Here is a 27,639-nt window from a genome sequence, read left to right on the forward strand (position 1 = left end):
TCTTCTTGAAAAGTAAGTTTCTCTGTATTTATTTATTTATTATTTCTGTTTATTTTCCCCTGCTTCTATTCTTTAAATACACTTGGCTTGCATGTAGAGGAAAGTCTTTCAAAACCCTTGAAAACATCACATATCATGAAGCACCAGGGAGATATTTTATGCAAGTATGTGAGTATTTCACATATAACTTAAAATTCAATTCTCAGGAAAAGAAAGATTTTTATATAAAAAAAAGGTGTGAGTTGAGTAGCAAATGGATTCCTTGATAATCCTGGCAAGGATGATATTCTGCTAGTGAGAGGACGAACAGATATCCCATCTGCTTTGCCCTCTCAGCTTTCCTGAGGTCTGGTATCCGAAGAGTTTCATCTGCAGCTAACAATTTCTAGCTTATTATGCACCATTTGTGTATGCAGTAGTTGATGGATGAGTGTAAAGAGTGGCCATCACATGGTGCAAGTCATTCCCCTCTCACTCGGTGACCTAAGGGAGAGCCTATGGCCTGCAAGCCAGCAGTGGTTAGTAGCAAACTGAGCAAGCACCAGTGGCTCGTCAGGCTTGTGCTCTCTCTGGCCATGCGTGCCAGCCTGCTCTGGTTTTAGTCTAGTTATATGAGGAGCCTCCTCTTGCTTGTCAAGGAAATATACTCCCTATGCTGTTAAGTCTGTGTAAAGCCCCCTTCTAGGACTGCCCTGCAGCGGCCAGCTGGAGACTGCTGTTTTTTCCTGTCATCTGCCTGAGTTACTTCTCCATCATCAACTTTACTCCCTTTCTGGCAAAACGGTCCAAGTCAAGCAGAGGAGACAGTAAGGTACAGGTCAGCCAAGGAAGGAAAAGAGGAAGTCCAAACTGGAGCAGCATTAGGAATGCTAAAGAAATAGGAATGGTGGATTCACTACTGCAGTCCTTGCTTTGACAGGACCAAGACAACTGTCGAGATTTTGTTGTGAAAGCTGCTTTGAACTATGTAATGGCCACAGGAATTAAAACTTCTGCAGCCAGATTGTGTTGATTGTGGCAAATACATTCTATGGAAAACAATAGCAGAAAGTAGCTAGGCTTTCTTCTAAAATGTATTTGTATTTTAAATGAAAGAATAATTACCAGGGAAAGATGTTTCAGTGCGTAAGTAACAGTCAGCCTGATTCTTCATTCAATAAGAGACAAAGCTTCCCAGACAGATCATGTAAAGTGGGATAAGAATACAGAAACATTGAATTGTTGAATAAGAAGGATTGGAAGGGTCCCTGGAAGTTCTATCCCCTTGTTCAAAGCAAGGCCAAATTCCAGCTTAGAGCAATTTGCCCAGGCTTGTATACTGTCAAGATTTCAGTATTCCTGACAAACGTCATAACTTTGGAAAGAATAAACCCAATGCTTTAAAAACAGACTGTGGGACCTCGATTTAATTTCAAATCTTTAGGCATTTTTTAGTTCTGTTCTCTGGATGCCAAAGCCCGAAAGAGTTGATGAAAATTGCAGGCCAGTATTAATAAAAGTACCAAAATTAATGGGGTATTTGAAAATGTGATAGGGAAACACTTTCACGTGACATCATGTAATAACGTAACTGGAAAAGAGAAGAAGACAGAACATGAACATGCAGCTCAAAAAGGTGCCAGTTTTCAGTTTCAGGCCTAACAGTGACAATGGATATGAGGAAGGAAAAAGAAAGAAAAGCTAAAAGGCAGAATCACCCAAAAATGCAACAGGACTGAGGCCCTCAGGTAAAGAATAGGATTCAGGTAAAGAATAGATAATGCGGGAGTAGCACTAATAAGGATTAATGGTTGCATTTTAATTTTTCCAGGGAAACATATATAAATGCAGAATAGTGAGCATTAATGAAACCATAAAATGTAAGGAGAAATTCAACATCTGACTTAGCCAAAGAAGAACATATACAAGCAATAATGTTTAATACTTATATATTTTGAAGAGACTATGTGAAAAGAGGGGCATGGTGAAAGTAGTTCTTTCTTGTACATGCAGTAAAATACATTTAAAAATAATTTGCAAAATAGCTCAAGACAGAAACCAGAATAACAGGATCACTGCTTTCTTAAAATTAATAATCCCAATTTACTACTGAGCAAGACAGCAAGAGTTGTGACTTCTTATCAGTAATGCAAGAGTGGCTAAATCAAGAAAATTCTGTCAGTTTTCCTCCTGTCTTTCCTGAAAAGTGCATTTAGGCATAAATGATAAATGTGTGAATAGAATTGTTTGGAAAGTGGTCTGCTTTTTGTGAAAACTCGGAAGTATTTGTTAAAAAGATAAACAACAAAACACAAAGATTTTCAGTGTGGGAGGTATCAGAGAAAGGTCACGATTTTCCATGAGAAGCAGACATCCTGTCTGGAAGGTGTCTGGCTAAACAATAATCTAGTTTTATGTCATAGGACAATGCTTGCCAGCCTTAACTGTGAAGTATTTGCATGTTATTCTAATTCACTGCAGGTATGGAAAATTAATGATACTTTGAACTTTAAAAGTTCAAAGCCATAGCTTGCTTTGTTGGCTCTGCTTCTGCTTTTTCAGTGATGCTTTTCCTTTTGCTTCTCACTTTTGCAGTGGTGCTTTGCCCGCCCGTAGGTTGGCATTTCCCTTCCTAGGTCCATTGTGCGGCTTTCCCATCCTGGTAAGTTAGCATGTTGTGACCTTTACGTGTGCCTAAAAGTCATTCAGATTATGATATTTGGAATGAAGTAAAAAGAGTTCTATAAATGAATAAGGAAACACCAAGTGTGACCGAGGATAAAAGATAGATTATAAGAGCTGTAAAAGATCTAACTTTTGTCTCTCGTAAAATGTTTAGCTTGTACATTCTGAGGATGCTGGAGCAATCTTTTTGTGGTTGTGTAACATAATGGACACACAACAAGTATAGTAACAATACAAATAATGAAAATAATTGTAAGGCAGAGATAGAAACTTGAAGCACTGAAGAAGCTGGAAAAGTTTTTTTTAAAAAAAAAGTAGAATGGAGAGGAGCCCGTTTTTTTCTTTACTGTGTTACTAGCCTATATTGTGCAGGAAGACAGATAATAGAATTTTTTTTCAAGGATAGGAGGAACAAGAGACCCATGAAAGAGACATTACAGTACCTGGTGGATAGCAGATGAAATTTCTTGACAGAAATAGCACATTGCTGAAAAGAGAGACTTTTCTGTTGTTCTCAAAAAAGGACAAATACCTGGATGCTAGGAGTGAATAAAAATTTCCAAAGGAAGACAAAAAATACACGTTTTAGTAAATGTAAAACAAACGTTTACTAAAATTAATAATGAAGAAACACAATTTACTTTTCTTCATATTCCATTGGCCTGCATTTTTTTGCAGGCAGAGGGAGCCGGACGAAGCAGCTGGACCCCAGTACTAGACCGCTTCATTCACAGTGCTTAGAAATGGGTTTAAGAGTGTGCCCAATGCAGTGCAGTACCCACGGTTCTGAGAACACAGGTGCTTGAATTTAGGAGAGGGAGTCGCACATCAGTGATTAGATTGCATCCTCTGCTGAGAATGTCATGGGCTGAGGGAGTCAAAGCTACTCGTAAGTTTAAAAAAAAATGTGTGCAGAGTGAAGCAAATTTTTATCATCTTGACTGCAATATATACCTCATATGCCACAGAAAAAAAACTGTAGGTGAATGGCCTTAGAGAAGAATACCTTGTAAGTATTCCTAGCAAGAAGAGTTAAGCTTTTAAAAAGCTCCTTTGTTTCCCCTTCTACAGCTTTTTTTCTTTCTTCTTTCTTCCTTTTTTTTTTTTTTTCCCACACAGGAATTCCAGCTTATCTTTTTTACATGGATGCCTGGCTTGGAGTAGCGGAATTATGGTACAGCATCTCTAGCAGAAGCTGAAAATGGATGACTCCTCCTGATGCTTTTTGACAATTTCATCTCCTCCTTTCCTGAAAGACATGGGTGAAATGAGTATCAGGAAAAAAAAATAAAAATCAGTCCAAGTGACATAATTGTCCATTGACTCCTCTTGCCGCAAGTCCAAAAACGATCAGAAGAAATGGCCGCTCAATCAGCAGAGGAGTCTGTGGAGCCCCAGAGCTCGGATGAGCTGGAGTGCAAGATCTGTTACAACCGCTATAACCTGAGACAGAGGAAACCAAAAGTGCTGGAGTGCTGTCACCGAGTATGTGCCAAATGCCTTTGCAAGATCATAGACTTTGGAGACTCTCCTCAAGGAGTCATAGTGTGCCCCTTTTGTAGGTTCGAAACCTGTCTGCCAGATGACGAGGTTAGTAGTCTTCCTGATGACAACAACATCCTTCTGAATTTAGCTTGCGGGGGAAAGGGGAAGAAGTGCCTGCCAGACAACCCAACAGAACTGCTGCTGACCCCCAAAAGGCTGGCGTCCCTCGTTAGTCCTTCTCACACCTCTTCCAACTGCCTGGTTATAACGATCATGGAAGTACAAAGAGAAAGTCCCCAGACCCTGAACGCAACCCCTGTGGTGGAATTTTACAGGCCTGCAAGTTTTGACTCTGTTGCAACTGTATCGCACAACTGGACAGTGTGGAACTGCACATCTTTGCTCTTCCAGACTTCAATTCGGGTGCTAGTTTGGTTGCTAGGTTTGCTGTACTTTAGCTCCTTGCCTTTAGGGATTTACTTGCTGGTATCTAAGAAAGTCACCCTTGGGGTTGTCTTTGTAAGCCTTGTTCCTTCAAGCCTTGTTATTCTTATGGTTTACGGCTTCTGTCAGTGTGTTTGTCATGAATTTCTAGACTGCATGTCTTCTTGATAACAAATAACGGTGAAGTAAGATGTGTTGCCATCTATGTAGCATCGTTGATTTAGCCTTTCTTAGTATTTTTATTTATTCATATTATTATACATCCCACTAAATGAAAGTTTTATGGTCTTTTTATTTCTATTTGATTTTTGATTTGATATTTATGATCTTCTCAGGTTTTTTCTTTTCCTTTTTGTTTTAAAGCTAAATAATGGAAATAAAATCAATGCGCTGATTTTAAAAGGCCATATTGTAGAGAGGGATCAAGCAAAATTGCCAAACTTGGTGCCTGCTGCACAGCCCTTAGTCAAATAAGTAACCATTTGCCTTCTGTTGGCCTCCTCACATGAGTTAAGACTGCAGGATCAGTCCTGGAAGAAATGAGTATAACGGGCACCCTGTAGGTCAAAGGACAGCATCTCTCCATCCAAAGCATCTCATGCTTTGAAATATCTGTTATTTTCATCTGCTAGTGAATGAAATCACTTTCTTAGCATATATAAAAAGAATAAGCAACATTACCATTGCTTCTTCCAGTTCTTATTACAGCAGAAATATTTGTGGGAGACCAATGATTATGAGTTTTCTGCAACTTGGGCATGAGGAATATAATTTCTTCCCCATGCTAGACACAACATCCAAAACACTTTCCCCAAACTGGTGCTCCCACTATTTCCCCCTATGGTTGCAGCTCCCTCTGAGTTACTCCTAATGATAGGAACTTTCAGGGATCCAGCTTTACACTTCCTCTCCTCTGGATGCACTTTTATTATTTATTTTTTATTTTTTTAATTGTGTGCATCCACCCTGGGCTTCCCCTCACAGGTCCAGAGCTCTGCAGACTTCCCCAGCTGCATCTTCCTCCTTCTGAGCACTTCCACGTCCAGCCCATGCGCCCGCCTAGCGAGGGGCCTCGCTCATTTTGTGCACATCTGCTCTCTGGTAGATGCAGGGGAGATTTTCCCTTAAGTGACTTTAGCGACCAACATAGATCTCTATCCTCCATCACTAGGAAGTGGACCTTTGATGATTAATACAAATTTCAGAAGAATTCTGAATTCATTACCTTTCTTTTTGCTGCTTTCTGAGTTCACAGAATGAGCATAATCAGGAGGTACCACTACTTTGAGAAGGATTCTGTTTAATGCAAAATGCTTCCGAGTGTTGAATACCCAGAACTTCATCTGTCACCAGAGGGAGATCATGGCACTGTATGTGCAGAAATTAGTGTAATCTGATGGGTTGCGTTCAGAGGAATCACTGGTTTGCCTTTTCTCAAGTAGAACCAGGCCGTAAAAAATTTATTTGTGTGTTCAGGATATTTCTTAAATGAGTGGAAGAACACAAAAAAAGACATATTTAGTGTTTATGTGCAACTAGGTCTAGTCAGTGCCATAACTAAAAATTCATTTTCCTGTGCACAACAGAATAAAAAATGACAGGGAGCAGCTGATCAGTGCAAACAAGGCTTTTGGATCAGGCACAAGGTTTGGTATTTTCAGTATTGTGCCAGGAGGAGAAAGGAGTTGAGGTATGAAGACTAAAAGCATGGCCTAACAATATTCTCAGAGCATATTAATGTTGATAAAAATGAAAATTGCCAGTGGGAAAAGGAAAGCATTAAGTGGCTGTTGCGTCTATCCAAAAGACTTGAAGTCAAGCTGGTCTGATTTTTGTAGATGGTACATGTAATATCAACAGTTTTCTGTCCTGTTACAAACATACGAAAAATGTTGAAATCTAAAGGTCCTGCTTTCATTGACAGTTGAGTTTATAATAGTGCACAGATAGATATACGTGTAGATGCACATATGCAAGAAGAAAACATCTAGCAAGATTATAGTTTTCAAGTGTATGAAGTTACAGAGCTATGTACTGAATGGGTAAAGGTAACGTTTTAGTCTTTTCTGTAATCACTTGCTAATGATTAGAACTAAAATATTTTCAGAATTCCTAGAAATGACTATTCCTAAGTAATTGTTTTTAATGCTCGTGGTAAAGTACATGTGGTTAGAAGAGTTATCATCTCCAGTCTTGGTATACTGCAAGGTGTGACCGATCTATGAACTCATAAATTTTGAGCATCCAAACACAATCATGTCAAAAAAAAAAAAAAAAAAAGAAAGAAAACTATGGTTTTTTAGTACTTCATAACTTTGGGAAAATATGTATTTGTAGTGTTAGGGGATTTATATACTTTAGGGTTTGTTCATTATGTCTGAATATATTATCTCTAAATAAAGGGCTGGCTGAAAGAGAAAGTAGGTTCTGAAACTGTGTGACACGTGTCTTACCTCTGCACAACATGTCTGCACCTATTGTCTTTTCCTGGATGTTTTTATGTTTTTACTGTTTTTTTTTCCAGGTTAATGATAATTTTCTCAGCTCGAGCACCAGATGTTTTCTACTCCATTATAAGACATTATAAGATGGAGCCTAGTCTCCATTTTGTAATGTTTTAAAATGAAGCCTAATTTCAGCACTGTAGCAGTACTAGTTGACACTGGTTCACTATATCTAAGACTTCTATATCTAAGACTGCTAACCTGTTAAATTTACACTGTTATTTTAGACTGTGCCACAATACTAATCCTCTCAAAAACGTGAGAGTGCAAAAATGTATTGATTAAATAGCTATTCTACTGCTTAGCCATATTATTACAGCCAAGACCTTGTAAAATTCCTCTATGACTTATGATATGGCCATAGAGAATTAGCCAGCAGGTCTAAATCTTAATTATTTGTGAAGACAGAAGAAAATATTTGCTCTGTGACTGAGGCTAAAAGAATTTCAGATATTACTTCTTCTCTCTCTCTCTCTCTCTCTCTCTCTCTCTCTCTTTCTATTTCTATTCTGGACCATCCAGAATTCCTAGAACTGAAACCCCATGGTTCTTGTCTCATTGGCAGTGAAATAATTCTGCCAAATTCGCTGTTACTCCTGTTTCACCCAGACACGTAACTCACAAGGTGCAAAGTGTTGTTGACTCATGACCACAGAATTATTTTAGCCCAAATGAGGTGTTTGTTTTGTTTTTAATTCCTGCCTCCCCTATGGATATGGACTATATCCTCACTAAATGCTAATTTCCAGTGCGATATGCTGGTGTCACCTAAGGGCTAAGGCTGAATGGTGAGTGGGAGCCACTGGACCTGTATTGAAAGGACATCCTGAGCTGGACCTTCACCTGAGCAGGGCTCCAAAGGGAATGGAGCTCTCGTTGAAGTGTGGCTGAACCTAGAGCCCGAAGATGAGGTGACCAAGGGCAGGTTACAGGGAAAGAAGACGATGAGGGAGGTAATGGACTGTGCAGGAAGCTTCAGGGCTGTGACTTGGGAGTTGAGGGGGAAGGGAGCAGGGTGTGGGGCCAACAGCCAAGTTAAGGGACATCTGGACATCTGCAAAGGTGAGGAGGGGCTATGGGATCATAGGCAGGATCTGGCTGAGAAGCAGAGGTCTCTGCCTGGGAAGAGACTGTCCTTTAAAAAAAAAAAAAAAAGGAAAGTCACGTGGTACTGCTAGCACACTTGAATGTTTTTACTTTCTAAACGAGAAAGTATTAGACTTTATAATTAAAAGATGTCTTTAGATTTGGGCATATTCCCTCTATGATGCCATTTAAAGATCTTGATCTTATAAACAGGTTTGACCAAAATAAGGGCTCATGTCTGTGTTAGCTGCATTCGGAACTCTGTCCTACTGTATTAATTATAAATCTGCAAAACTAGGTATACTAATATAAATTACTTAAATTAGGTGAAATATTGTCCTCATAACAGTGCTGGCATGCTTCAGGGTGGCCAGGCGTCCACGATATGACCATGAATCCACTGTCTTCCCGATGGGCTTTATAACCAGAAGATCCAAACGAGTCCAATAGTACCCAGCCAACCAGGCAAGCGTAGTACAGGAAAACAACGCTGAGTGGCCACACGTCACCCAAACCACACAAAGGGGAACCGAGGAGGTCACAGGAAGCTGGCTGGTTTTGTGCTTGAGGGGTTTTCCACTTTTAGGGTACAGAACTATGGTTTTTCTGGGTTTTGTTGTTGTTTTGTTTGTTTGTTTTTTCCTGGGGTTAGATTCATCTCACTTAAAAGTGCAAATTTCCCTTGGTCACTTCACTGTCTTAAGTAGCTCTTGCTCCCCGTTCCAGCCCCGGCCACTTTTACCCATGATTTTTCTGCTGCGCTGAGACCAAGGCTTTATGCAACTGCAGGTAAGCAGCATTCTGAAATGAAACAACTCTTTCTGCTACACTGAGTTTGCAGTTCAGTCCAGAAAAGTGACACTAAAACCGAGAAGATGCCAAATTGTAGCCAGGATGTGAGTGAGTGGGATGCAGAGGATTAAAACACTTTAAATGGATTCTGACAGTTTTGGTGTCAAAACAAGTAAAACATATGACTACATATGACATACGACTATGTCTTGTCTTGTCTGGTTCAAAACTAGCAAGGGTCTGTCCCAGGCCCAAGGACCACGACGACCTGATGTCCTCCCCTGTGTTACCTGGGACGGTCTCTGGTAGTTCACTTGAATTGCAGTTCTTGATATGTTGTATAGCAGCTGTAAGTCACTATTTCATCTTCCTTTTCAGATGGATGAGTGTTGCACTCTTAAAACAGGTTTATTTTAGCTATTTTAAAGTTTCTCCAATTTTATTACAGAATTTCTTCCTATTTTTACAAGGCAAGATGTAATCCCCAATGCCTGAACTATTTGTTTTAAATAGTTCAGTGCCTTTGGGGAAAAAAAATGAAGGAGAGAGAGAAGTGGGAATTGTGGAATCATTTAAAGGCATTTGAAGATTTGAAAGAGACTCATCCTTTTTTAGAGTCAGCTTTTATATTAGCAGATTAAGTGTTATCCTTTGTGTACCATCAGTAAATAGTTAGTGCCGGTGATTCCTCAGGGAGTTTATGGGTTTGTCAGACTTTAGGCACAAAACCTCCTACTCTATAAAGCACCATTCTGCCTTTTGCATCACTTTCCCATATCAAAAGCTGGATCTTCACAGCTTAAAGATCCTGGCATAGAAAATAAATCCGTAGCAGTCTTTACCTGTGCAAATGCAGGCTGGCACCTGAAAACAAGGTACTTTAAACACACTACATTTTTTTATGACTAAAGGATTAGATTTTTTTAATGGCTGGATTTTATGCTTCAATAACAGTTGCACAAGATTGAGTTTGATCCTTTAGCAGTCTTAGCCATCGTCCTGACAGTAATGAAGCTTTCAGTCCTAGACCTTAAACAAGGAGGAGTCATTGTGTAGTTTGAACTGTTAGCATAAATATCAGTTTAAATCAAATTTCATTGTGTTTGGCAACACTTCAACCAAAATTGTCTTCTAGAATTTCTGACTCTTTCTTGTGTTATACAATGTGGTTTGCATTTAAAATAAAAATGTATCAAATCATAGAAATCAGAGATATACAGAAAAAAAAAGCCTAGTAAATCATTTTTTTTTTCCATTTCCTCAGCATCTTAGAAATGAATGCTTTGTCTAGTCTGATTTTAAATAACTGAAGTGATGAGGCCTCCACCTCTTCCCTTGAGGGAGTTCTCAGCCATTTAACAGACATCTCTGTTAGGAAATGTTTTCTTCATGCGGAGCTTTTTTTTTTTCTTTTTCATAATGTAATGCCTTTATTCAACACCCACTCCTTGAATTTGTATAAAATCTGTGAAATGTATCATTTTTTTTTTCTCACAGCTTTTGATAATTCATAATCTGTGTTGCTCAAGTAACATGAGAGAGAAGCAACCAGTTTCTGAACAGCTAATCTTTCACTGAGATGGTAGGCCACGTATCAGTAAAACATATTCTCTGGTAAATCCCAGCTGATGCTTCTCTCCACATTAAGGAGTGAAATACGTTAAATGGAAGTGAAGAAATACGTTCTCCCGAGGGCGTTTGTGGCAATATCCTGAAATGTCAAGAAGTGCTGAGGCAAGCAGCATAGTTTCATTGGTAGAGCTTTTTCTTCTAGAAGAGAAGACTACCTCTTTTAGTAGAAATATACTTAAAATATAAATAAAATTCTATCTATAAGGAAACCTCTGTGAGAGAACTGTACCATGTCAGAACTCTTACCTTACTAAGAGACAAGACTGGACTGAGTGCCAGCTACTGCAAGGCAGTTTCTGCTGACAATTTAGCCCAGATGAAAAAATTAATCCAGTTTTAAAGACGAAAGTTTGGAAAGACAGCTTTGAGAGTATGTCTCTGGGATCAGATTTATGCATGAAAATTGACACATCTTGACAACAGAAACACCGTGTTTCCAATTTAATTACAACATCTTTGATAATCCTCTGGCTATCTCAAATGACATGAAGGAGCAATGTGACTAAGGTAATCTTAGATGAATACACGTACTTCATACGGCCTTGCGTTCAAAAGATGGTTACTTTACAAAGCAGTACTATACATTATAAAGAAACACTGAAACTGGCTCATGGAGAAAGATCTGGCAATCCAAAAACTGTCTAACAGCTTTTGGTGGGAAATGCATGCAAAATAGACACTGATGCTTCTTCCAATACACCTTCTTGTGTGTGGCACTACGGAGCTTGGAAACCTCTTGAGTTTGTGTTTTTTTGTGGTTTGTTGTTTGGGGTTTGCCAAAGGAAATATATAACAGGAGCTTTATGAAAGGAGCTTGATTTGCTGTAAGCTTGCCTTCTACAGCTGTCTTTTTTGTGGGGAGAGAGTGATTACAAAGAAAAGGAAAGTCACAGTGTAGAGTTTTCTTTTTGTTTGTTAACTTTTGTTTCGGGAGCGGAACAATGATATACAGCATAATCTTTCAGACACAGAAACTCTACCATGATAGAAAAAGGCGAAAGTGTAACTATTACCATCTGAAATAATGAATTACTGTGTAAAAGTAGTTGTTTCATTCATTAAAAAAATAATTTTTCAGTAACAATTTGTCATGGTAAGAATGTTTATTAGTGCCTGGATTTGGAGGTCTTAGATTTCCTTCCTATTATTCACAGCATCACTTTAAAAATAGATAAAAAGTGAGTATGTGTTAGTATTTCACAGTGTTTTAACCATATAGGACACAATACTTTTGCCTATTACATGAGAATATATTTTCCTTAAAGGAAGATTATAGAAAACTAAACAAAAGGCAGATTTTTTTAAAGTGATCACTCAACCACATATGTTTAAGATAAAAGAAGAAAGTGTATGAGAGAAATCAGCTTTCTGATTTCCATCCAGATCTCAGGAGATAGTTGCAGATTTTTGAGACCTGAGTTGTGAGCTAAACGTACTCTTAGTTGAGACTAAACCATCCTTGGAAAAAGGTGTACAGTCTTTGTCTATTTCTAGTGTAGAGATGAAAAAAAAGGCTTTTTTTCTCCCTATTTTTTTCATTAAAATATTAAATATTTCTTTTCAGCTTCATTTTTACCACATCAGAAATTCAGGCATTTTGAGAGAAGAGGCAGCTTTTTTAAGTTCAGCCCATAGTGCTCAGCCAGCAGGCTTGTCACCTCCAAAGAGGAAAATGAAAGAAGCCTAGACCTGAATTCTTGGCATGTTCAGAGCTAAAGAGCATCTCTTCCACATCCTCAAATACAGAAAATATCAGAAATTGCTTATATACAACACAGGGAGGAAAACTAATCCTTCTTGTCAATGACCTAAAGACAAAATATTCAGTAGTTGGTTTTATTAAAGGTTTTGGGAATTTGACTTGGGACCGAGCCTCTGTTATGACAAGGGGAATGTACATCCCTTATAACTCAGCTTCCCGTGTTTATATATCTCTATAGCAACAAGGCAGGGAAGCCTGGGAAAGGCGGCTCTCCCAAGTGTTGTTTAATGACGACATTCAGAAATGCTTCTGGAAAGATGCTACCTGCCAGCTGTATATCCTTGTCTGAAACTTAAATCACTGCTGTGGCCTTGGCCAAGGAGATAACAGCTGAATCATTTGATGCCAGCCACATTCAAGAAATCTTCCTATATAGTAAAACTGTACATTCCCAGGTGTTTCTGGGTATCCAAAGTAGTCTGGAGGAGTGAGTTTGGTAGAACAGCCTCATGGATATTATGGAGTAGGCACAATAAGGAGGGAAGAAACCTTGTGTTCCCATTAATGGGAACAAAGCATTTAATTCCCAGACCAGTATACTGCGTATTTACCCCAATGTAAGTAGTTCATAGTGCATTAAGTGTTCTTGGCTATGCAATGCTTTGCCCTGGTGGTGAAACATAACCAGCTGTAATGAGGTTGGGTCAGATGATAGCTCTCTCTTTAATAGGCCAAATTACCTGCTTCAGCTTTACTCTTATCTTTTGCTTTTGTCTGTATTACTATTAAAGGGCATTCTCTGTGTGAGCTCAATGCCTGTGGGAATGTGACCTTTTACAGTAAGGACTGATCGGTAGCACTGAAACAGGTAAAACAGGATAGCAGGATCCTGCAAATTGCCGGGCTGCTTCCCTGCCGTCCCAAAGGGACTTCCTTGCACCTTAGTTTCTAGTGTTTACCATCTCCCCAGTCTCCCTTTGCTGCCTTTACCCACCTCACTATTATATTTCTTACAAATAACTGTTGCAGGGATGTTCAGAGTTCTGCGCTTTCCACTTAGCTTCTTACATGGTTCTCTTCATAATTCCTTGCATCTTTGAACAAGCTATAAACTCCATATTGTTAGACTAAACGATGCTGTAATGGGACCTGATTGAGTAATTCAGATCAAATATTTTATATGATCAGTTTAGACCTTCCTTTTTCCTGCTTGCAGAGTATCAAAATGAAAATCACCGTTTCCTGAAAATGTTTAGTTGTTGGTTTATTTCTTTAACTTAATGCCTTTTTGAATGTTTGTCTTAATAGACAAATATTGTAGATTACAGTAGTCTACAAGAAATTGGGGTGGTGTTTGATAGATTTTCAACAGTGTGAGACCCAAGTACTTGCAATGCCTAAACATTTGTGCCCAAAATTGTAACTTTGCTTTGACATTTGTGCAATCAAAGCTCATACACTCACGGAAGATGGACTGTGGAGGTTTGAGGCAAACCAGTTTTAAATGTGAATGTCTATTCTTAAGGGAAATGTAACTGCGATTTTGATCCACTCAGAGTCCCCAGGTTTCTGACATGCCAAGGTGAGAAGTGTATGGTGTCACTTTTTTGCCAGTTCTGCAACTGGCTTTCACAAAAACCTGTATCACAAACGGCACTCTTCCTTGAGCTTTTGCCACTGGACTGCATGGCAAACTACCGCAAACCCACCGAAAAAACAACAGCAACAAGAAAAAAAAAACAGCATGGAGCAAACAGGATAAAAGGGATTTTGTGGCTCCAGTATTTGACTAATCAGGAAGGGTAGGAACCCAAGCTGGGGGGGAGCAAGGGAAAATGGGCGAGCAGGAGCCAGGGCTGCATGATGGTGGGGACAGAAATGTGTAATGAGCAGGGGAGGCTGTGCCATGGGGAGGGGAAATGTGAAGGTGGAGGCTAATGTAACCTCCACTGACATCCAGAGGAAATGCTCTCGACATATGAGAGCAAAGAGACTCTTTTTGCTTCTGCCTTCATTAAGGAATGGTCAACTGTGGGTTATGGATAGGTGAGAGAGTCACTGGTTGTTGGAGGTTTTCCTGTTGGATAGGTCAGATGAGCTTCGTCTCAACTAAAGAAGCTGATAAAACTGAATGAATGCTATGGGAATTACTGAACAGTGCAATTTTGGCTCTCTCCAGTTCCCCTGATCAAGCCATTTGTATGCTAAAGGTTTGTAAAGAGGGGGAAAACAGAAGAGTTTTATCAAGAACAAATCCCGGGAGTCTGATCTCCTTCCACAGCAAGGTAATAGGCCTTGGCATTTAGGAAAAAAAGTGTATGTCCTACATCTGGGTATTAGTAAGGGTTTTGATACTAGCTCAGAAAACAAAATCTAATAAACAAAGAATAAAAAGGTATGAAACTACTGCAAAGTATCAAAACTGGATATTTAACACAAGATCATCAAATGATGACTAACAAAATGGAAATCAAATTGGTTATTCTCCTCAATAATGGCCACGTGTAGGTCCAATATTTGCATTACCTAACCTGGCATTCAGGATATATATATTAAATGTGGAATGTGGAAACAGCACTGTCCAATGCTCCCACGAGTAGTTTGTCTCTGCTTGAATAATTGAAGATAATAAAGATAAGAGTGAAGATAAGAAGAAATCAACAGAGAGAGAGAAAAAGAAAAGGAACTAAATGGAAAAAAATGAGAAAAAAAAAACACTGGAGAACTTGAATGTCCTGAAAAATCATCTAAGATTTATTTCATAACCAGTTGTTTCAACATTAAAAGAAATTTTTTCATGACAAGAGTTTTTCTCCAACTGTTGCCAAGCTCAAATCATGGAGTGTTTACTTTAGAGCTTTTGTCTGCCAGAGAAGGATTGTTTCTGGGGAATACATTATATTCTATTAAGAACTCAGTCAAAATAAACAAGAATGTGAAAATGACTTTAGAAAGTTATTTCAAGCCATCATGCAGAGTCTCAAACATTAAGGGACACAGTGAGGGCAAATGCGGTTGTTTAAAAAAAAAACAGTTAAGTGGGCAAATATCTGCTTCTTTAAAATTTCTTCCTGATGTGAGAAAATTCTTTTGGACCCAAGAATCTGTGCTTGAATCCTTGGGCAGGGAATGTTTCCTACTGCTCCCCGTATGGCCATCTAAAACAAGCCTGCATTGTGCTTGTGCAAAAAACATTGATAGAGGCACTAGATCCTGTATGTCCACTATCAAAAATTAGAAAGAATTGAAAACAGGAAAAAAATGATTGCAGCAATGTTGTTAGCATGTTTAAACCTCTTTCAAGTTAACTGCCTAGTATATGTGACAGATGAGTTAAAACACTTCAACTATGTCTTTTTTTTTCTTTCAGCTTTACGGAGCATATATGCATATAGCTATTAAAAGAGACTTTCACAAGCATTTCTTTGTTTAGTAGCTTTGTTGTAAGACTTTCCCATTGAATTCCTCTAGCTGACAAAATCTTCTGTAGTACATAACACGCCAGAAGTTCTTGCTGTTAATCCCACTGCAGCACTTTAATTACAAACCAGATACGCTACCAGCTCATATTCAGTGAGCAAGGATCCAGACAGTCAATAACGTGCCTGAGGTGCATCAGCTCTTTCAGACACTACAACAAGGTAACACGGACACAACAAAAATTAATGCAAGTATACTGAGCATGCAGGTGCTAGTGCCAAAACACCCATGTTCCCATCCTTTCAGATTCTAGAATAGACAAATATTGCTTGGAACAGTCATGGGGAATATGACTTCCTCGGGTGTGCAAGGCCTTAGCTGCAAAGGCTAATACTCTCTGCTATTCCCGCTCACAACACCACGATATGCTCTGCCTCCCCGCAGGATATGAAGTGCCAGATACTACTGAGTTCACTGATGGTTTCTCTCACTTCTTTTCTCTACACGGGGGGAACGCACATATTGGATGCCTGCTTTTTAATAGCTTGAAAAATAAAAACTTGCTGGCATGCTCTTGAAACATAAATAAACACAATGTATAACTTTATGAGGATATTTCAGACAACAAAATCAGAGAACTCCATCTTAGGGGTGGAGCAAAGCTGCTAAAACTGGTAAAACGCTAAGGCTGTGGAAAGGGAGGTACCAGACCCTCGCAGGAGGTCCAGGGAAGGCTCTGTGTGCCACCAAGGTGAGTTCTGGTCTGAGCACTTCTCACGCTGGAGGAGGGAGCTCAACAAGCTGGTTGGAGGTAAACTTCCAGTTAGCATAAATCATGGCAGTGGTAAATCTGACAGTTCAGCATTCAAGACGGCATTATAGGGAAAGCAGGAAGGTGTAATTCAGTCTGCAGAGGGGATTTGCAGTAGTTGGACAGAACCATCGAGACGTGAGATTTCCTAAGCACTGGTGCCTGCCTGAAGATGAACACCAGGGAGATGACCAGGGTGTGAAGGACTAGGTCTTCTGGATAACGAGGAGCCCTGTGTGCAATCAACGTCTTTGCTTGTGTTGCCAGCACTTCAGCCAACCCATCATACCATCTGGCCAGCAAATTGTGGGACTCCGAAGAGGAACTGAAAAGAGCTGGGGAAAGAACTGAGCCATGTGGGTCTCCAAGGGTGAGTCTAGCTGTAGAGATGCCATTTCTCCTTGTTGGCCATTGGTTTCACCCTCCCAATACAAATTACATTACTTTAGTGATTATGTCTTGATTTTTTGCCAGCTCTCTAGACAAAAAAAAAGGTGTGGTGTGCCATGATCAGCAATGCTGAAAACTGCAGAGAGATCTGGTAAGGAGAGGAAAGGGGGTGAAAGCGCACATTGCCCTCGCTAGGATAAAACCCCAAAGTGTCAGTGTTCCCTTCTTGAAAATCAGATTGAATGTGTGTTTTGCCCAGTCTAGTACATTGAATGAGTCCATAGTCAGCCTCAGCTGTGCTACTGTTTTGGAGCAAGCAAGGGAGACCATTTATTAGCTCTTCCCTATGTTGTTGCCACTCCTCTTCAGTAACACTTAGAATAGTCTGCCAGGCAGTCGAGATGCCCATTTAAGCAATATGATATGACAGCAAGAAGTCTACGTAAGAAATAGTTGTCCAAAGCCAAAAGGAAAATTCACCCCAGAAGTTCAGAGATAACCTTGAATTGCTCCCATTTCTCTCCATAACATTGCAGAAGGCTGGTTCCAAGCACCTGACACCTGGGAGAAATACAAGCTGTCTTTTTACTAACTACTAACTAATGAATGTGTCCTTGCTTTGATAAGCCCCCTTCAAATTTATTGTCTAGCTTATAGAAGCTCAATGCCACTCCATTAAGATTGGTAGCCCATGTCATATATTTTTTCTAATGTAATTAATGAAACGTTCCGTCAAAGGCAGTGAATTCACCATCCTGTAGGCAACAAATCAATCCTGAATCTTCTGCTAATTTCCCCATAGGACCTGGCCACATATTAACAAGAATTGTCTCATTTTTATTGGCTCTGTTTTGGAGAGGAGACTGTTTTACACTATAACATTCCTACTGACATGTTGACTAATTTTTTTTTTTGATTTAATTGGAAGGGTTTAAAATGAGGATTATATCTTTCCAGCTCTAAGTAAGGAAAGTATTCCCTGTACGTGCTGTATGAAATGTAGTCTTAACACATGCTGCTGTCAAGCATATGTTTAGGTCGTTTCTCTATATTTACTTCTATAAATACGGATGAACTTAAATATAAAGGTGAACTTAGCTTCAATTTTAGACTCTTCCTGAATATAACCATAGTAGGCAACATTAATCTGGCATGATTTCTCTACTGGCATCTATTCTTCTAAGCTAGTAAAACGGAGGGGGAAAAAAAAGTATTAAATCCTTACTAGCAGTGGTATTTGTAAGTTTTTTTTCTCTATTGTCTTTTGACAGTGTTTGTAACATAAAGCTGTTAATTACTGGCTTGTTTAGTCTTGAGCTACCAATTAGTTTGGTATAATCTAACTCTTTAAATTGACTTATTTTTATTTTATTAAAGTGTGATGTTGCACAAGCTTTGCATTAGTATTAGTTGTTTTTGGCATCAATATTAGCAACTAAATTTAGCACAATATACTAATGTGCAAATAGAATGTATCTTAATGAGTCTACAGGGGACTTTTTTAGATCGTCCCTTTTTCCCCCTTAAAACTGCAGCAGCAATATAAAGCTCGTTTACCTTCCACAGGTGCTGAATGCTCTAGCACCTTCCCACAGCTTTCTGCTGATTTTCTGCATTAGCACAATATTATCTTCAGAGTTTCAAGCAATAAAACAATTAAGTAGGCTGTCATAATATTATGACAAAATAAATCCATCCCCCTGGCCACAGTACATTTCCATTTTACAATTTATCATGAAATTTTATATGGAACCTGTAAAAACAGAATGCTTTTGAAAGGAGAGGGAGGTGATCTTGCAGCCCTTTATGAACGTGGAGGATGGCAATTGAGAACAGGTGTAAATCATTGATACCCTGGTGCTCATTAGGGAGATCTTCTCAGTTAGTAACAGGCACTTTTATAACACTTAGCGTTATCTAATTCTGCTCAAGTAGAAATCAACCCAGAGATTTCTGTAACGTGCTGTCTTAGGCACTGGAATGAAAATGATAGAAACTGAGGAGCTGAACAAAAGGTGGTTACTGAATCCCTCACAGGCCCGAAAGCCTGGAGATTGCAGGTTGTTATAGCATTTAAATGATAGGAATAGTTTTGATCTAAACTTTTCTTTATCTCATGGAAGATAAAGAGTTACAGCTGGAAAACTGGGGAATGGAATAGAAGAGATAAAAGGCTGTGTTGGTTTGTTTTTGTCTTTGCTTCTTTTGTCTAGCTCTTTCTGAAACTGCTCCTGCCTTTGCCTCAAGAGTTCTGGATGCAATTTAGTTTCAAGAATTTTATGTGGTTTTTCACCAACAGGCTCATGGGGGAAAGGTGAGGCAAGGTGCATTCATGGCTCTTTCTCTCTAAAATATATTATCAATACAATTCTCAGAGCAAGGAGAAGAATATACTTTCTGTTCCACCATGAATGAGAAAATAATAAAGAAGAAAGCCACGTAAAGCTAAAAGTGAATAAACTAGGCAGGGTGAGCTAGTCGCTTTTGGGTGTTTGCAAAGTCAGCCTCAACTGCCTCAGCCAAGAGCTGATCCTGGTGACGCTTTCAGTACAATATTTAAAACACTTTTCGTTGTTGTTTTTGTTTTTATGGACAGTGACTAGGTGAATTGTTTGAATGACAAAATTTGGAATTCAAAGAGTCAGGTACTATTGAAACAAAATATTGGAATATCTCAGGACAGAACTGTTTTTAAGATATCAGTTTGAATGTTATAAATATCATTCTGTGATATTTGGCATCAGCAGTGGTGTAGCTGAAGTGAGGTTATGACTTCTAGCACCAGAGAGAAAGCCACTGCAGATGACAACTTCATTGCATTTCACCAGCTTGATTTTCTTTGTTAAGACAATATTCCTCAGCCCCTGACCAGCTCCTCAGGAGCCGGGCTGGCTCTGAAGATGCCCACACTTTTTCAGCTCTGTTAATTACTTAACGTAAACTGCCAGACAAAAAAACTTGCTGTAATGCATCCTCCAGGAAGAGCACCCACAGCAGTGGGCTGAGTCACTCCCTGCAACAGTTCCAAGCCGGATTAATTTGGAGACAACTTCATCTTGCATATCAAATCCCTCATTTTCCTTCTATTATTTTTTTTAAGTTACTGTCTTTTTAAAACGTTGCTGAAATAAATCATACTGCAGAGAACCCCAAACCAGCAGAAACTTCGGCAGTTATAAAGACAGGACTCACTGGAGTGCAGGAAATTTGATGAATGGGCTTGTGCTTTATGAAAGAATGAAGAGAAATACTCTTAGGCAAGAAAACAATTGCCAGGGGAAACCACTGACATTATCTCCCAGCTCTGGGCAAGAAAATGAAATCAAATTCACAAAAATACCTGACTTGAAACTGGAAAACATGATACTGAAAAGCATGAACTGGAACAGAGATTATCTGCAAAGCTGGCGAAAGCCTCGCTTCCCAAATGGAGAGAGGGAAATGTTTCATGTAAGGACCTCAGAAAAATCTCTGCAATTAGCTTGTCTGTACAGATGCTACCCAGTTGAATTTAAATTAGAGAGTAGCAATTCCTGTGCTTGCTGAGATTCAAGTATAATCTTCAAATGTAGATGATCAAACAAGTGCATGACTTATCATCTATCAGACGCATTCAGAGAATCAAATTTGAGGCTTAAGCACACACTTTGCTTCAAGCCACCCAAAACAAAGTGGAAATTCTGCTCTTTATGATCATTCTCCACTTTTTTTTTTCATTTTTCATTTTTTTTTTCTGTGCCTCGAGAGGATTGCTCAGACAAGTTCTGCTTTGTTTCTGATTCGGCTGCGTGAATGGCTGAGGCTCTCGTCTCCACCGTATTCCGGGCGAGGAGAGCGCGAGCGTTCCCAGCTGCTGCCTCTTCCACCCCGGGCTCGAGGCCGAGCTCTCCGCTCTCCTGGTTGGCTCTCTGGGGGAACGTCTTGGAGGGGCCAGGTGTTTTCCCCAGGGAGATGCCCCTCTCCCATCCCTGACTCCAGAGCTTCGCCGCTGCTTTCCAGACATTGCCTCAGAGCAATGCTGTGCACGTAAAGGCATCGTGAAGCTGTTCTAAAGGATTATTAATCTAAACTTATCTTCATGAGCTGCAGAAAAGAAACATTTTTTCCCTCGTATTTGGTTCTCTGTGTGAAAATTGTTGTTCCCCCTCTTAACGGTCTTAGCAGACAAATACTTTTTCCTCCTGATAATTATTCATCATAAACAGACCTTTCCTGCGGCATTCGAGAAAGATGAGAAAGCAAACGTACTCAATGTTAGTCACATTATTTAATGTGTTTTTGGAAGATTCGCAGATATTATGGTGACAACTGCAAAATAAAAACCTATGTAGAATAGAAACTAGCAGCCAGCAGGCTTTGGAGCTGATTTAAAAATGAAAATAGAATTAAACAGTGCGACAATGCGGGACTGGTATTTTCTTTGTCTGTACCCAGTCTGATAGGCTTTGCATTACATTGCAGAATACTTCTTTGGGGCAAATGCATTCTTACTGTAACTCCACAGACTTTAATAGACTTGTACAAGAGCTTAGTTGTCTTTTGTGTGTCAGATGCTTTATACATGTGGCACCATTCCAAGGAGAAGATGACTTAAGGATAAAAATGTTATCTGTGTCTCAAGACATCTTCCAACTGAGACCCAAGAGAGCAAAAGAAAAATGTCAACAAGCTAGGAACTGGCAGCTGCCTAGGAAAAGAAGTTAAAATGCTTCATTAAATAGTATGTTATTTTTCCAAATTTCCTTGAGAAACAGAATTGTGATCTTGGAAGGAAAGTTGTTTTGTGTGGTTTTTTTGTTTGTTTGTTTTTCATCTCCTTAAATCACATCTATCTTCAAGATTAAAAAGCCCCAGTCAGCTACAGAGACTAATTAAGCTATCCAATAAAAAGAATTACTGAACTGTAATTATTATTTATTCAAAGCAGTGGAAGAATTACGGCATCTTACACTAAAGACAATAGGAGCTAATGGAGGAAGAAGCTCAAGAGGCCAGTGGTGATTTTGACAGCACATTGTCAGCCACGCAAGCAGCGCAAGATACCCTTCTAACTGGCAGTGTGAAATAAGGGCCCCTGCTATTTGCTTGCTAGTCGTTCACTTCCAGCATAGTTTCAAACACAACCTTTCTTTGAAGAAATATTCTTGGGAAAAGTGTATGGACGATATATGAATAAGCTACAGAGACATTATTTGTCGACTGTATTTAAAATGCAGATTTTGGTCAGTCACCAAAGGACTCAAGACTACTTGAAGGATTAAAATTCCCACTTGCAGTAACTTTAACCCACCAGTTACTTGCAAGCCCCATTCCTACTGTCCAAAGATAATTTCAGTGGAATTTTCATTTCCCTGGAAGTTTACAACACTGCCAAAAATGAAAGTGGGTCCATCTGAACTGTGCCTGTGTCTAAGGGCCTCACTGCCCAAATCTCCATCCCTCCTCACGCCTCACAGCTGGGGGACCGTCACAGCCATCTACAGGGCCTACTGGGCCATCACAGGGTACCCAGGGGCTTCCTCCTGCCCAAGAACCTCATCTAGGGATAAACTGGCTGCTGTAAAATAAAGCAACAGCCAAGATTGCTGTTATTCTGACCTAGAATGAACCGCTTTAATTTAGGTTAACAAAAGAAAAGAAAAAGATTCTGGTTGATTTCCAAAATCTTTTCAAATTTTCATTTCCAATTTCCCCAATCAGGGCAAAAACTCAGATTTCTGCAGGAATGCTTTTAGTTGTCCTTTCTAGAAAAAAAGGTGGAGGTTATTTCTCAGCAGCTCCCACCAGCGCAGCTCTGGACCATTTTAACAACGCATGTGTTTTGCCAAGAAACACACAGCTTGTCAAATCATATTCTATAGTTTTTTCTTTTTCATACAGAAAAGATGTAATTGTTTTCTTTGATTGCCTCTGCGGTCACCAGTCACTCACGTTTCTCTACTTTCGCCACATTACATGTAGTGGTGAGATCCAATGGCCACTTGGGAGGACACAACTGAAGACCCACGAGACAAATTTGGTCGTGACAGGGATGCCCAAAGAAAGATTCAACTTTCAGGCCACTGAAGTCTCCTGCATCCTGGCAACTAGTTAATTTTGAACAGCGTGACTTGCCACAGGGCTCTGTGGAGCTACCTGTGGCCTAATGAATCTTGGGGCTCCGGCAGTATGTAGCTGATCTGCATTGCTGCTACTTGGAAATTTGAAGGTGAATCCATTTACCTTTATCTCCACAGATACGTATCCAGATTTATTTATTGGAACTATACAGACTGGATTAACAATCAATAACAATTTCTGTACTATCATCAGTAGGTCACCTTGACTCAGACCTGAGGATACAGGTAACAGATGATAAGAGTTAATGCCCAGGTGGATGATATGTATTGAAAACACTATTTCATCCTGTTCCTTTCATATAACGTGTCTGATTTTTCTGTTTGTCTGTGTGTGTCTGAGCTCTAAAGTGCTGCAACAAAGATTCTCTTTTGATACATAATCTTCCTATTTGTTTTCTAAACCCTTCATTCAGATTTATGCAGATGTTCAGTCTGCAGCTATGCAAAATTTCAGATGGCTGTAGACATACAAAACTTGATCACAAGTGTTTACATAAGCAAAATCCATCAACAGCACTGCCTTAAAAATGTGAGCCGTCTCTGCTTCCTCTTTGCATAGCTGCTTGATTAGCATTTGGTTTTTATCTCACCTCTTTAAAGCACAGTACGTGTACAGCTTGGGTCTTCTTAAGCCAGCATGAGCCTATGGACACTAGCTGCACGGGAAGCTTGGCTGTTGCAGCGTAGATCCCATTTGTCCTTGAGCCTGCTTGGAAGGAAAGTGCCGATAGACACTTCTGTGCTCTGAAAAATGCTCCTGGGTCCTACCGCCCTGCAGTGCTCTGCTTTAGCCACGGCTGCTATAAAAGCCCCTTGGAGCAAAGGCATCCTTTTTTTATTTCTGTGCAGCACTTAGCACCGTTCATGTCCTACCTGGGACTAAGGCCCTCAGATGCAACGGGAATAGAAACAATGTCATAATAAAGTGGCTTGGGCAAATGCTGCCCAGCTGGCTTTCCCTTGCTGGTTTTTGGCTTTGCTCTTAATGAGGTCATGTGAAAGGAGCATTTATTTATTTATTCATTATTTTCTGCATACGCGCAAAAGGGTTCTGGAAGTGCACCCTCAGCACCTTTTACACAGCTACAAATTATGTTTACAAAAATAACACTCAAACACCAAACTGCGGAATTGCCACTCAAAATAAGTAGTTATAAATATTCTTGGCAAATGAAATGCTAAAATCATATTTCTATACCAGTGAGATTCTCCCCACCACGACCACAGACCTTCTCAAGAAAAAAAAAAAAGGGTCTTCATAAGGAAGGCAAAAAGTCATCAGCTTTTCGCTCTATCAGACTGTGAAAACTCGATAAATTCCAGAGGCTAAAGGCCAGCCATAAAATTGCTGTCAGAATACGGGATCTCAAGTGACTTTCTTGACATTACAGAGTTGATTCTGGTATGTGTAAAATTCCCTATCTAGACATTCTGCATTCCTATCAATCAACAAAAATGTATCTTTTTTTTCCAGCTGTTTGTATCTCCAATATTATATCACAAGAAAAAGACTAGACTTATATTGGATGTGAAATATTTAGATCATGCTCCCATCAACAGTTCTGTCTGCAAGTGAAGATGCAGCAAAAACTATTGCTGAGAATTCTCTCTGTGTCTGTTTTTGATCATAGGTTCTGTTCTCTGCTGAGATGGAAATGATATGTATCCTCTCCTGTTGCACTCCAAAGGGCTGCCTTGAATCATAATAATAAACAAAATCTAAATATTTTGTGGAACTAGTACTGCTAAAAGTTTTTAATTCTCTGAGTAATGTTCTTTGTGAATACAGCTCTCTGGGAAGATGTAATAGTTGTTCAGGCCCCATATTGATTGTTTTTGTCAAGCATTACAACTTGAGTGATCATCTTGAGGTATGGTATTTTGCTTTGCCTTTTTTTTAAAAAAAAACATGGAATAACTTTGCCCCTTACTTTCTGAAAATTCATCTACATCCGTCTTTCTTAGGAGTAATCTCAGCAGATTTCATGAAATGTGCTGGATTGCAGAGGAGATGCTCAGAAACACAAGCCGGGCAGAGCTGTTACTGATGTTGGAGGCTGCGCTGCATCCCCTCAAGGTCAGCACTCGGCACACGTGGACCCCAGCAGCTCTCATCTGTGGCGGGGAGAGCACGGAGCACTTTGCAATACAGAAATTCCACACCTGGAACCCACTTAGCTCCTGAATCAGTACTCAGAAACAACACGAGGTCCCATTTAAATGGTAAAAGTGAGCAAAGAATAAGCCCAAAGCTCAAGGCACTGAACTTAGGTTTGCAAGATTCAGTGCCTGGGTTTGCCTTTTAGCACGTTTCCTTCGAGACAAAACTATATTAAGCAAAACATTTTAAAATCTTTCACTTCTTAAGCGAGCTGGTCCACTTACCCTACTGAACTGTAGGAACTCTTAGAAAAAATACACATATTAAAAAAAAAAGTCATGGACTAACTATTTTAAGAGCAAATACCTGTTTTATAGGGACAATACATAATCTTGCAATTTCCTACAGGGAAGGGGAAAAAAAAGAGAGCATTCATTAATATTTATCAGGCTGAGTACATCTCTAGATGTATTCATCACTGTGAGCTGGTAATGCTTTTGTCCTGCTCCCCAGAACTGAGCTTCTGGCTCCAAGCGAAAGGTGAATTTTGTGCAGATGATTAAGTAAGCTCTTTCTCCCCTGTGTCTAGACCTAGAGCTTTGTTGGTCATTGGAAGCTAAACAGATGAGCACCTCTGACACTGAATCAGGCTTCTGACACTGAATTCCAGCAATCTGGGAGTTGCCCAGCTGGGAGTCAGGAGATCCTCACAGCTCCCACTGGCACCAAACCCCGTCTGCCCTGGCTGGGCAAGGAGGAATTCCTGCTTCCAAATCCCTCCCTGCCGAGCAAGGCCACAGCAGGGAGGCTCTAGGCACTCCTCTGCTCTGAGTTTCCAAGTTTCATGCATTTCTATTCTAAGTATTTTAACAACATTGGCTAATATTTTAGCAAATTGCATTTACTAGTTGCATAAATCTTTGCCAAACACACATCAATACTTATTAGCGTGTTTGTATTATTAGCACATCTTAACCTTGCCCTTCATTAACCAAAAGCAATGCTAGTAATCCAAACCTTCTAACCTAAGAACATACCATATCCAAGTTTGTCCTCTCTGTTCAACAAATAAGACCATTTTACCTCATTAGGTAAGACACTAATTTTGGTATTTGAACATTCAGCTCCACTTGTTTGTCCAAAGCACATGTTGTAAACCTAAATATTCCTCGCTTTCATTGCAGCATCAGCCAAAGGGGATGCTGTTGAGGTAAGACCGACTTCTTCCAAACTGCTTTTTTGAGATGCTGTGGGAAATATGTTTTTTATTATTTAACCCCTGGGGGAGAGAATGGGAACAGCAGGAGTTATATTTTGCCAGCTATAATTCAACCAGTGTCCAGACTTGGAACAAATAATGCTTGGAAGGCATCTAGTGAAGTATTTATATTGTGTTGGATCCAGCAGTCAAGCAAATCCATCACAGAATTAGATGGGAGTGTTGTGTAAGTAAGAGGTTTAAAACCTGAGCTGGTAACATTTGTTCTTTTCTCAAGGATGTTATAGATTCCTCTGGCCATTTTTCTTTATTTTGCAGCATGAAAAACACTGAAACAAAAAATGATACAGCACATTGCGTCCACTGCATAAATTGGGCTCCTTCATTGTTACTGCAGGAATGACAACTTCGAAATTTTCCTTCCACGACCTTGTGGTCTATATTGCACTTTTATCTGTTTAAAGTAAGACAGCTTGCTCGTGAATCAGACTGCCTACATTTGACACCATCAGAGGGTGATGTGTTTGGAACGTTGATTGTTTTTATTTCCCAGCTGTATCAGGAAAAAGAGATAGATGATAAAATGCAAGCATTCTCTGATGATGTTTGGCACCTATTTTGTAAAGGTGGAAATAGATGCAAGGCAGAATCAAGCTTTCTGTCTCTTGGGCAGAAAGCATGCAAAGACGTTCAACTCCAAGATACTCGGGGGCCACGAAGAGCCCTGAGCCTCTCTGTGCAGGCCAGACTGCTGCAAACACCACCCTGGTAGACCTCCATCTTCTACATTCCTCTTGTCATCTCTGATATTTTTGATGTCTTTCCATGTCCTTGCAGAAGGAAGGCACAGTAGAGGAACAAGCTCCCTTGCCTCTGTTTCTGCAATAGCTTTAGCATTGCAATAAGAGTAAGTCCAGCCCAAAGAAGCAGAGGAGAGGATGCCAGAGAGAAAGTGACTACAAATTCTCCATCGGTTTTGCATCTACTTTTATGATTTTGGATTGGATTTTTTTCCCTCTTCCTGAACCTCCCTTACAGAGGCCAGACATGCCCCTGATCTCAAAAGGAGACTCTGAAAAATTAATTCGCAACCTAATGGTCCCACTTCGTAATTAATTTATTCCTCATCTTGCCATATAACTGTTTCTCTACCTAACTGACTCACTTTGGTAATAGTTCCCTGCATAATTGATTCATATTGCTGTTGATTCTCCCCATTTTTATTTAATACCAGAAATGATTTGCTCTGTAACTGCTTCACTGCTTAGCT

The 27,639-nt window shown here is 39.7% G+C and overlaps 1 protein-coding gene across 1 annotated transcript; it reads left to right on the forward strand.

Annotated features, from left to right (window-relative positions):
- Positions 1-3,765: 3,765 nt before the first annotated feature.
- On the forward strand, positions 3,766-4,824 carry RNF182 (ring finger protein 182). Its single transcript, XM_010228234.2, has one exon. The coding sequence runs from the start codon at positions 4,024-4,026 to the stop codon at positions 4,759-4,761; it is 738 nt and encodes a 245-aa protein (XP_010226536.1). The 5' UTR covers positions 3,766-4,023; the 3' UTR covers positions 4,762-4,824.
- Positions 4,825-27,639: the final 22,815 nt, after the last annotated feature.

The sequence above is a fragment of the Tinamus guttatus genome, unplaced genomic scaffold, assembly GCF_059628265.1.
Source record: "Tinamus guttatus ecotype Peru unplaced genomic scaffold, ASM5962826v1 Tinamus_guttatus_pri_ptg000497l, whole genome shotgun sequence".
Lineage (NCBI taxonomy): Eukaryota > Metazoa > Chordata > Aves > Tinamiformes > Tinamidae > Tinamus > Tinamus guttatus.

Bases quoted from the DNA above. Each gene is read 5' to 3' on its own strand.
- RNF182 (XM_010228234.2), top strand. From the start codon at position 4,024: ATGGCCGCTCAATCAGCAGAGGAGTCTGTGGAGCCCCAGAGCTCGGAT.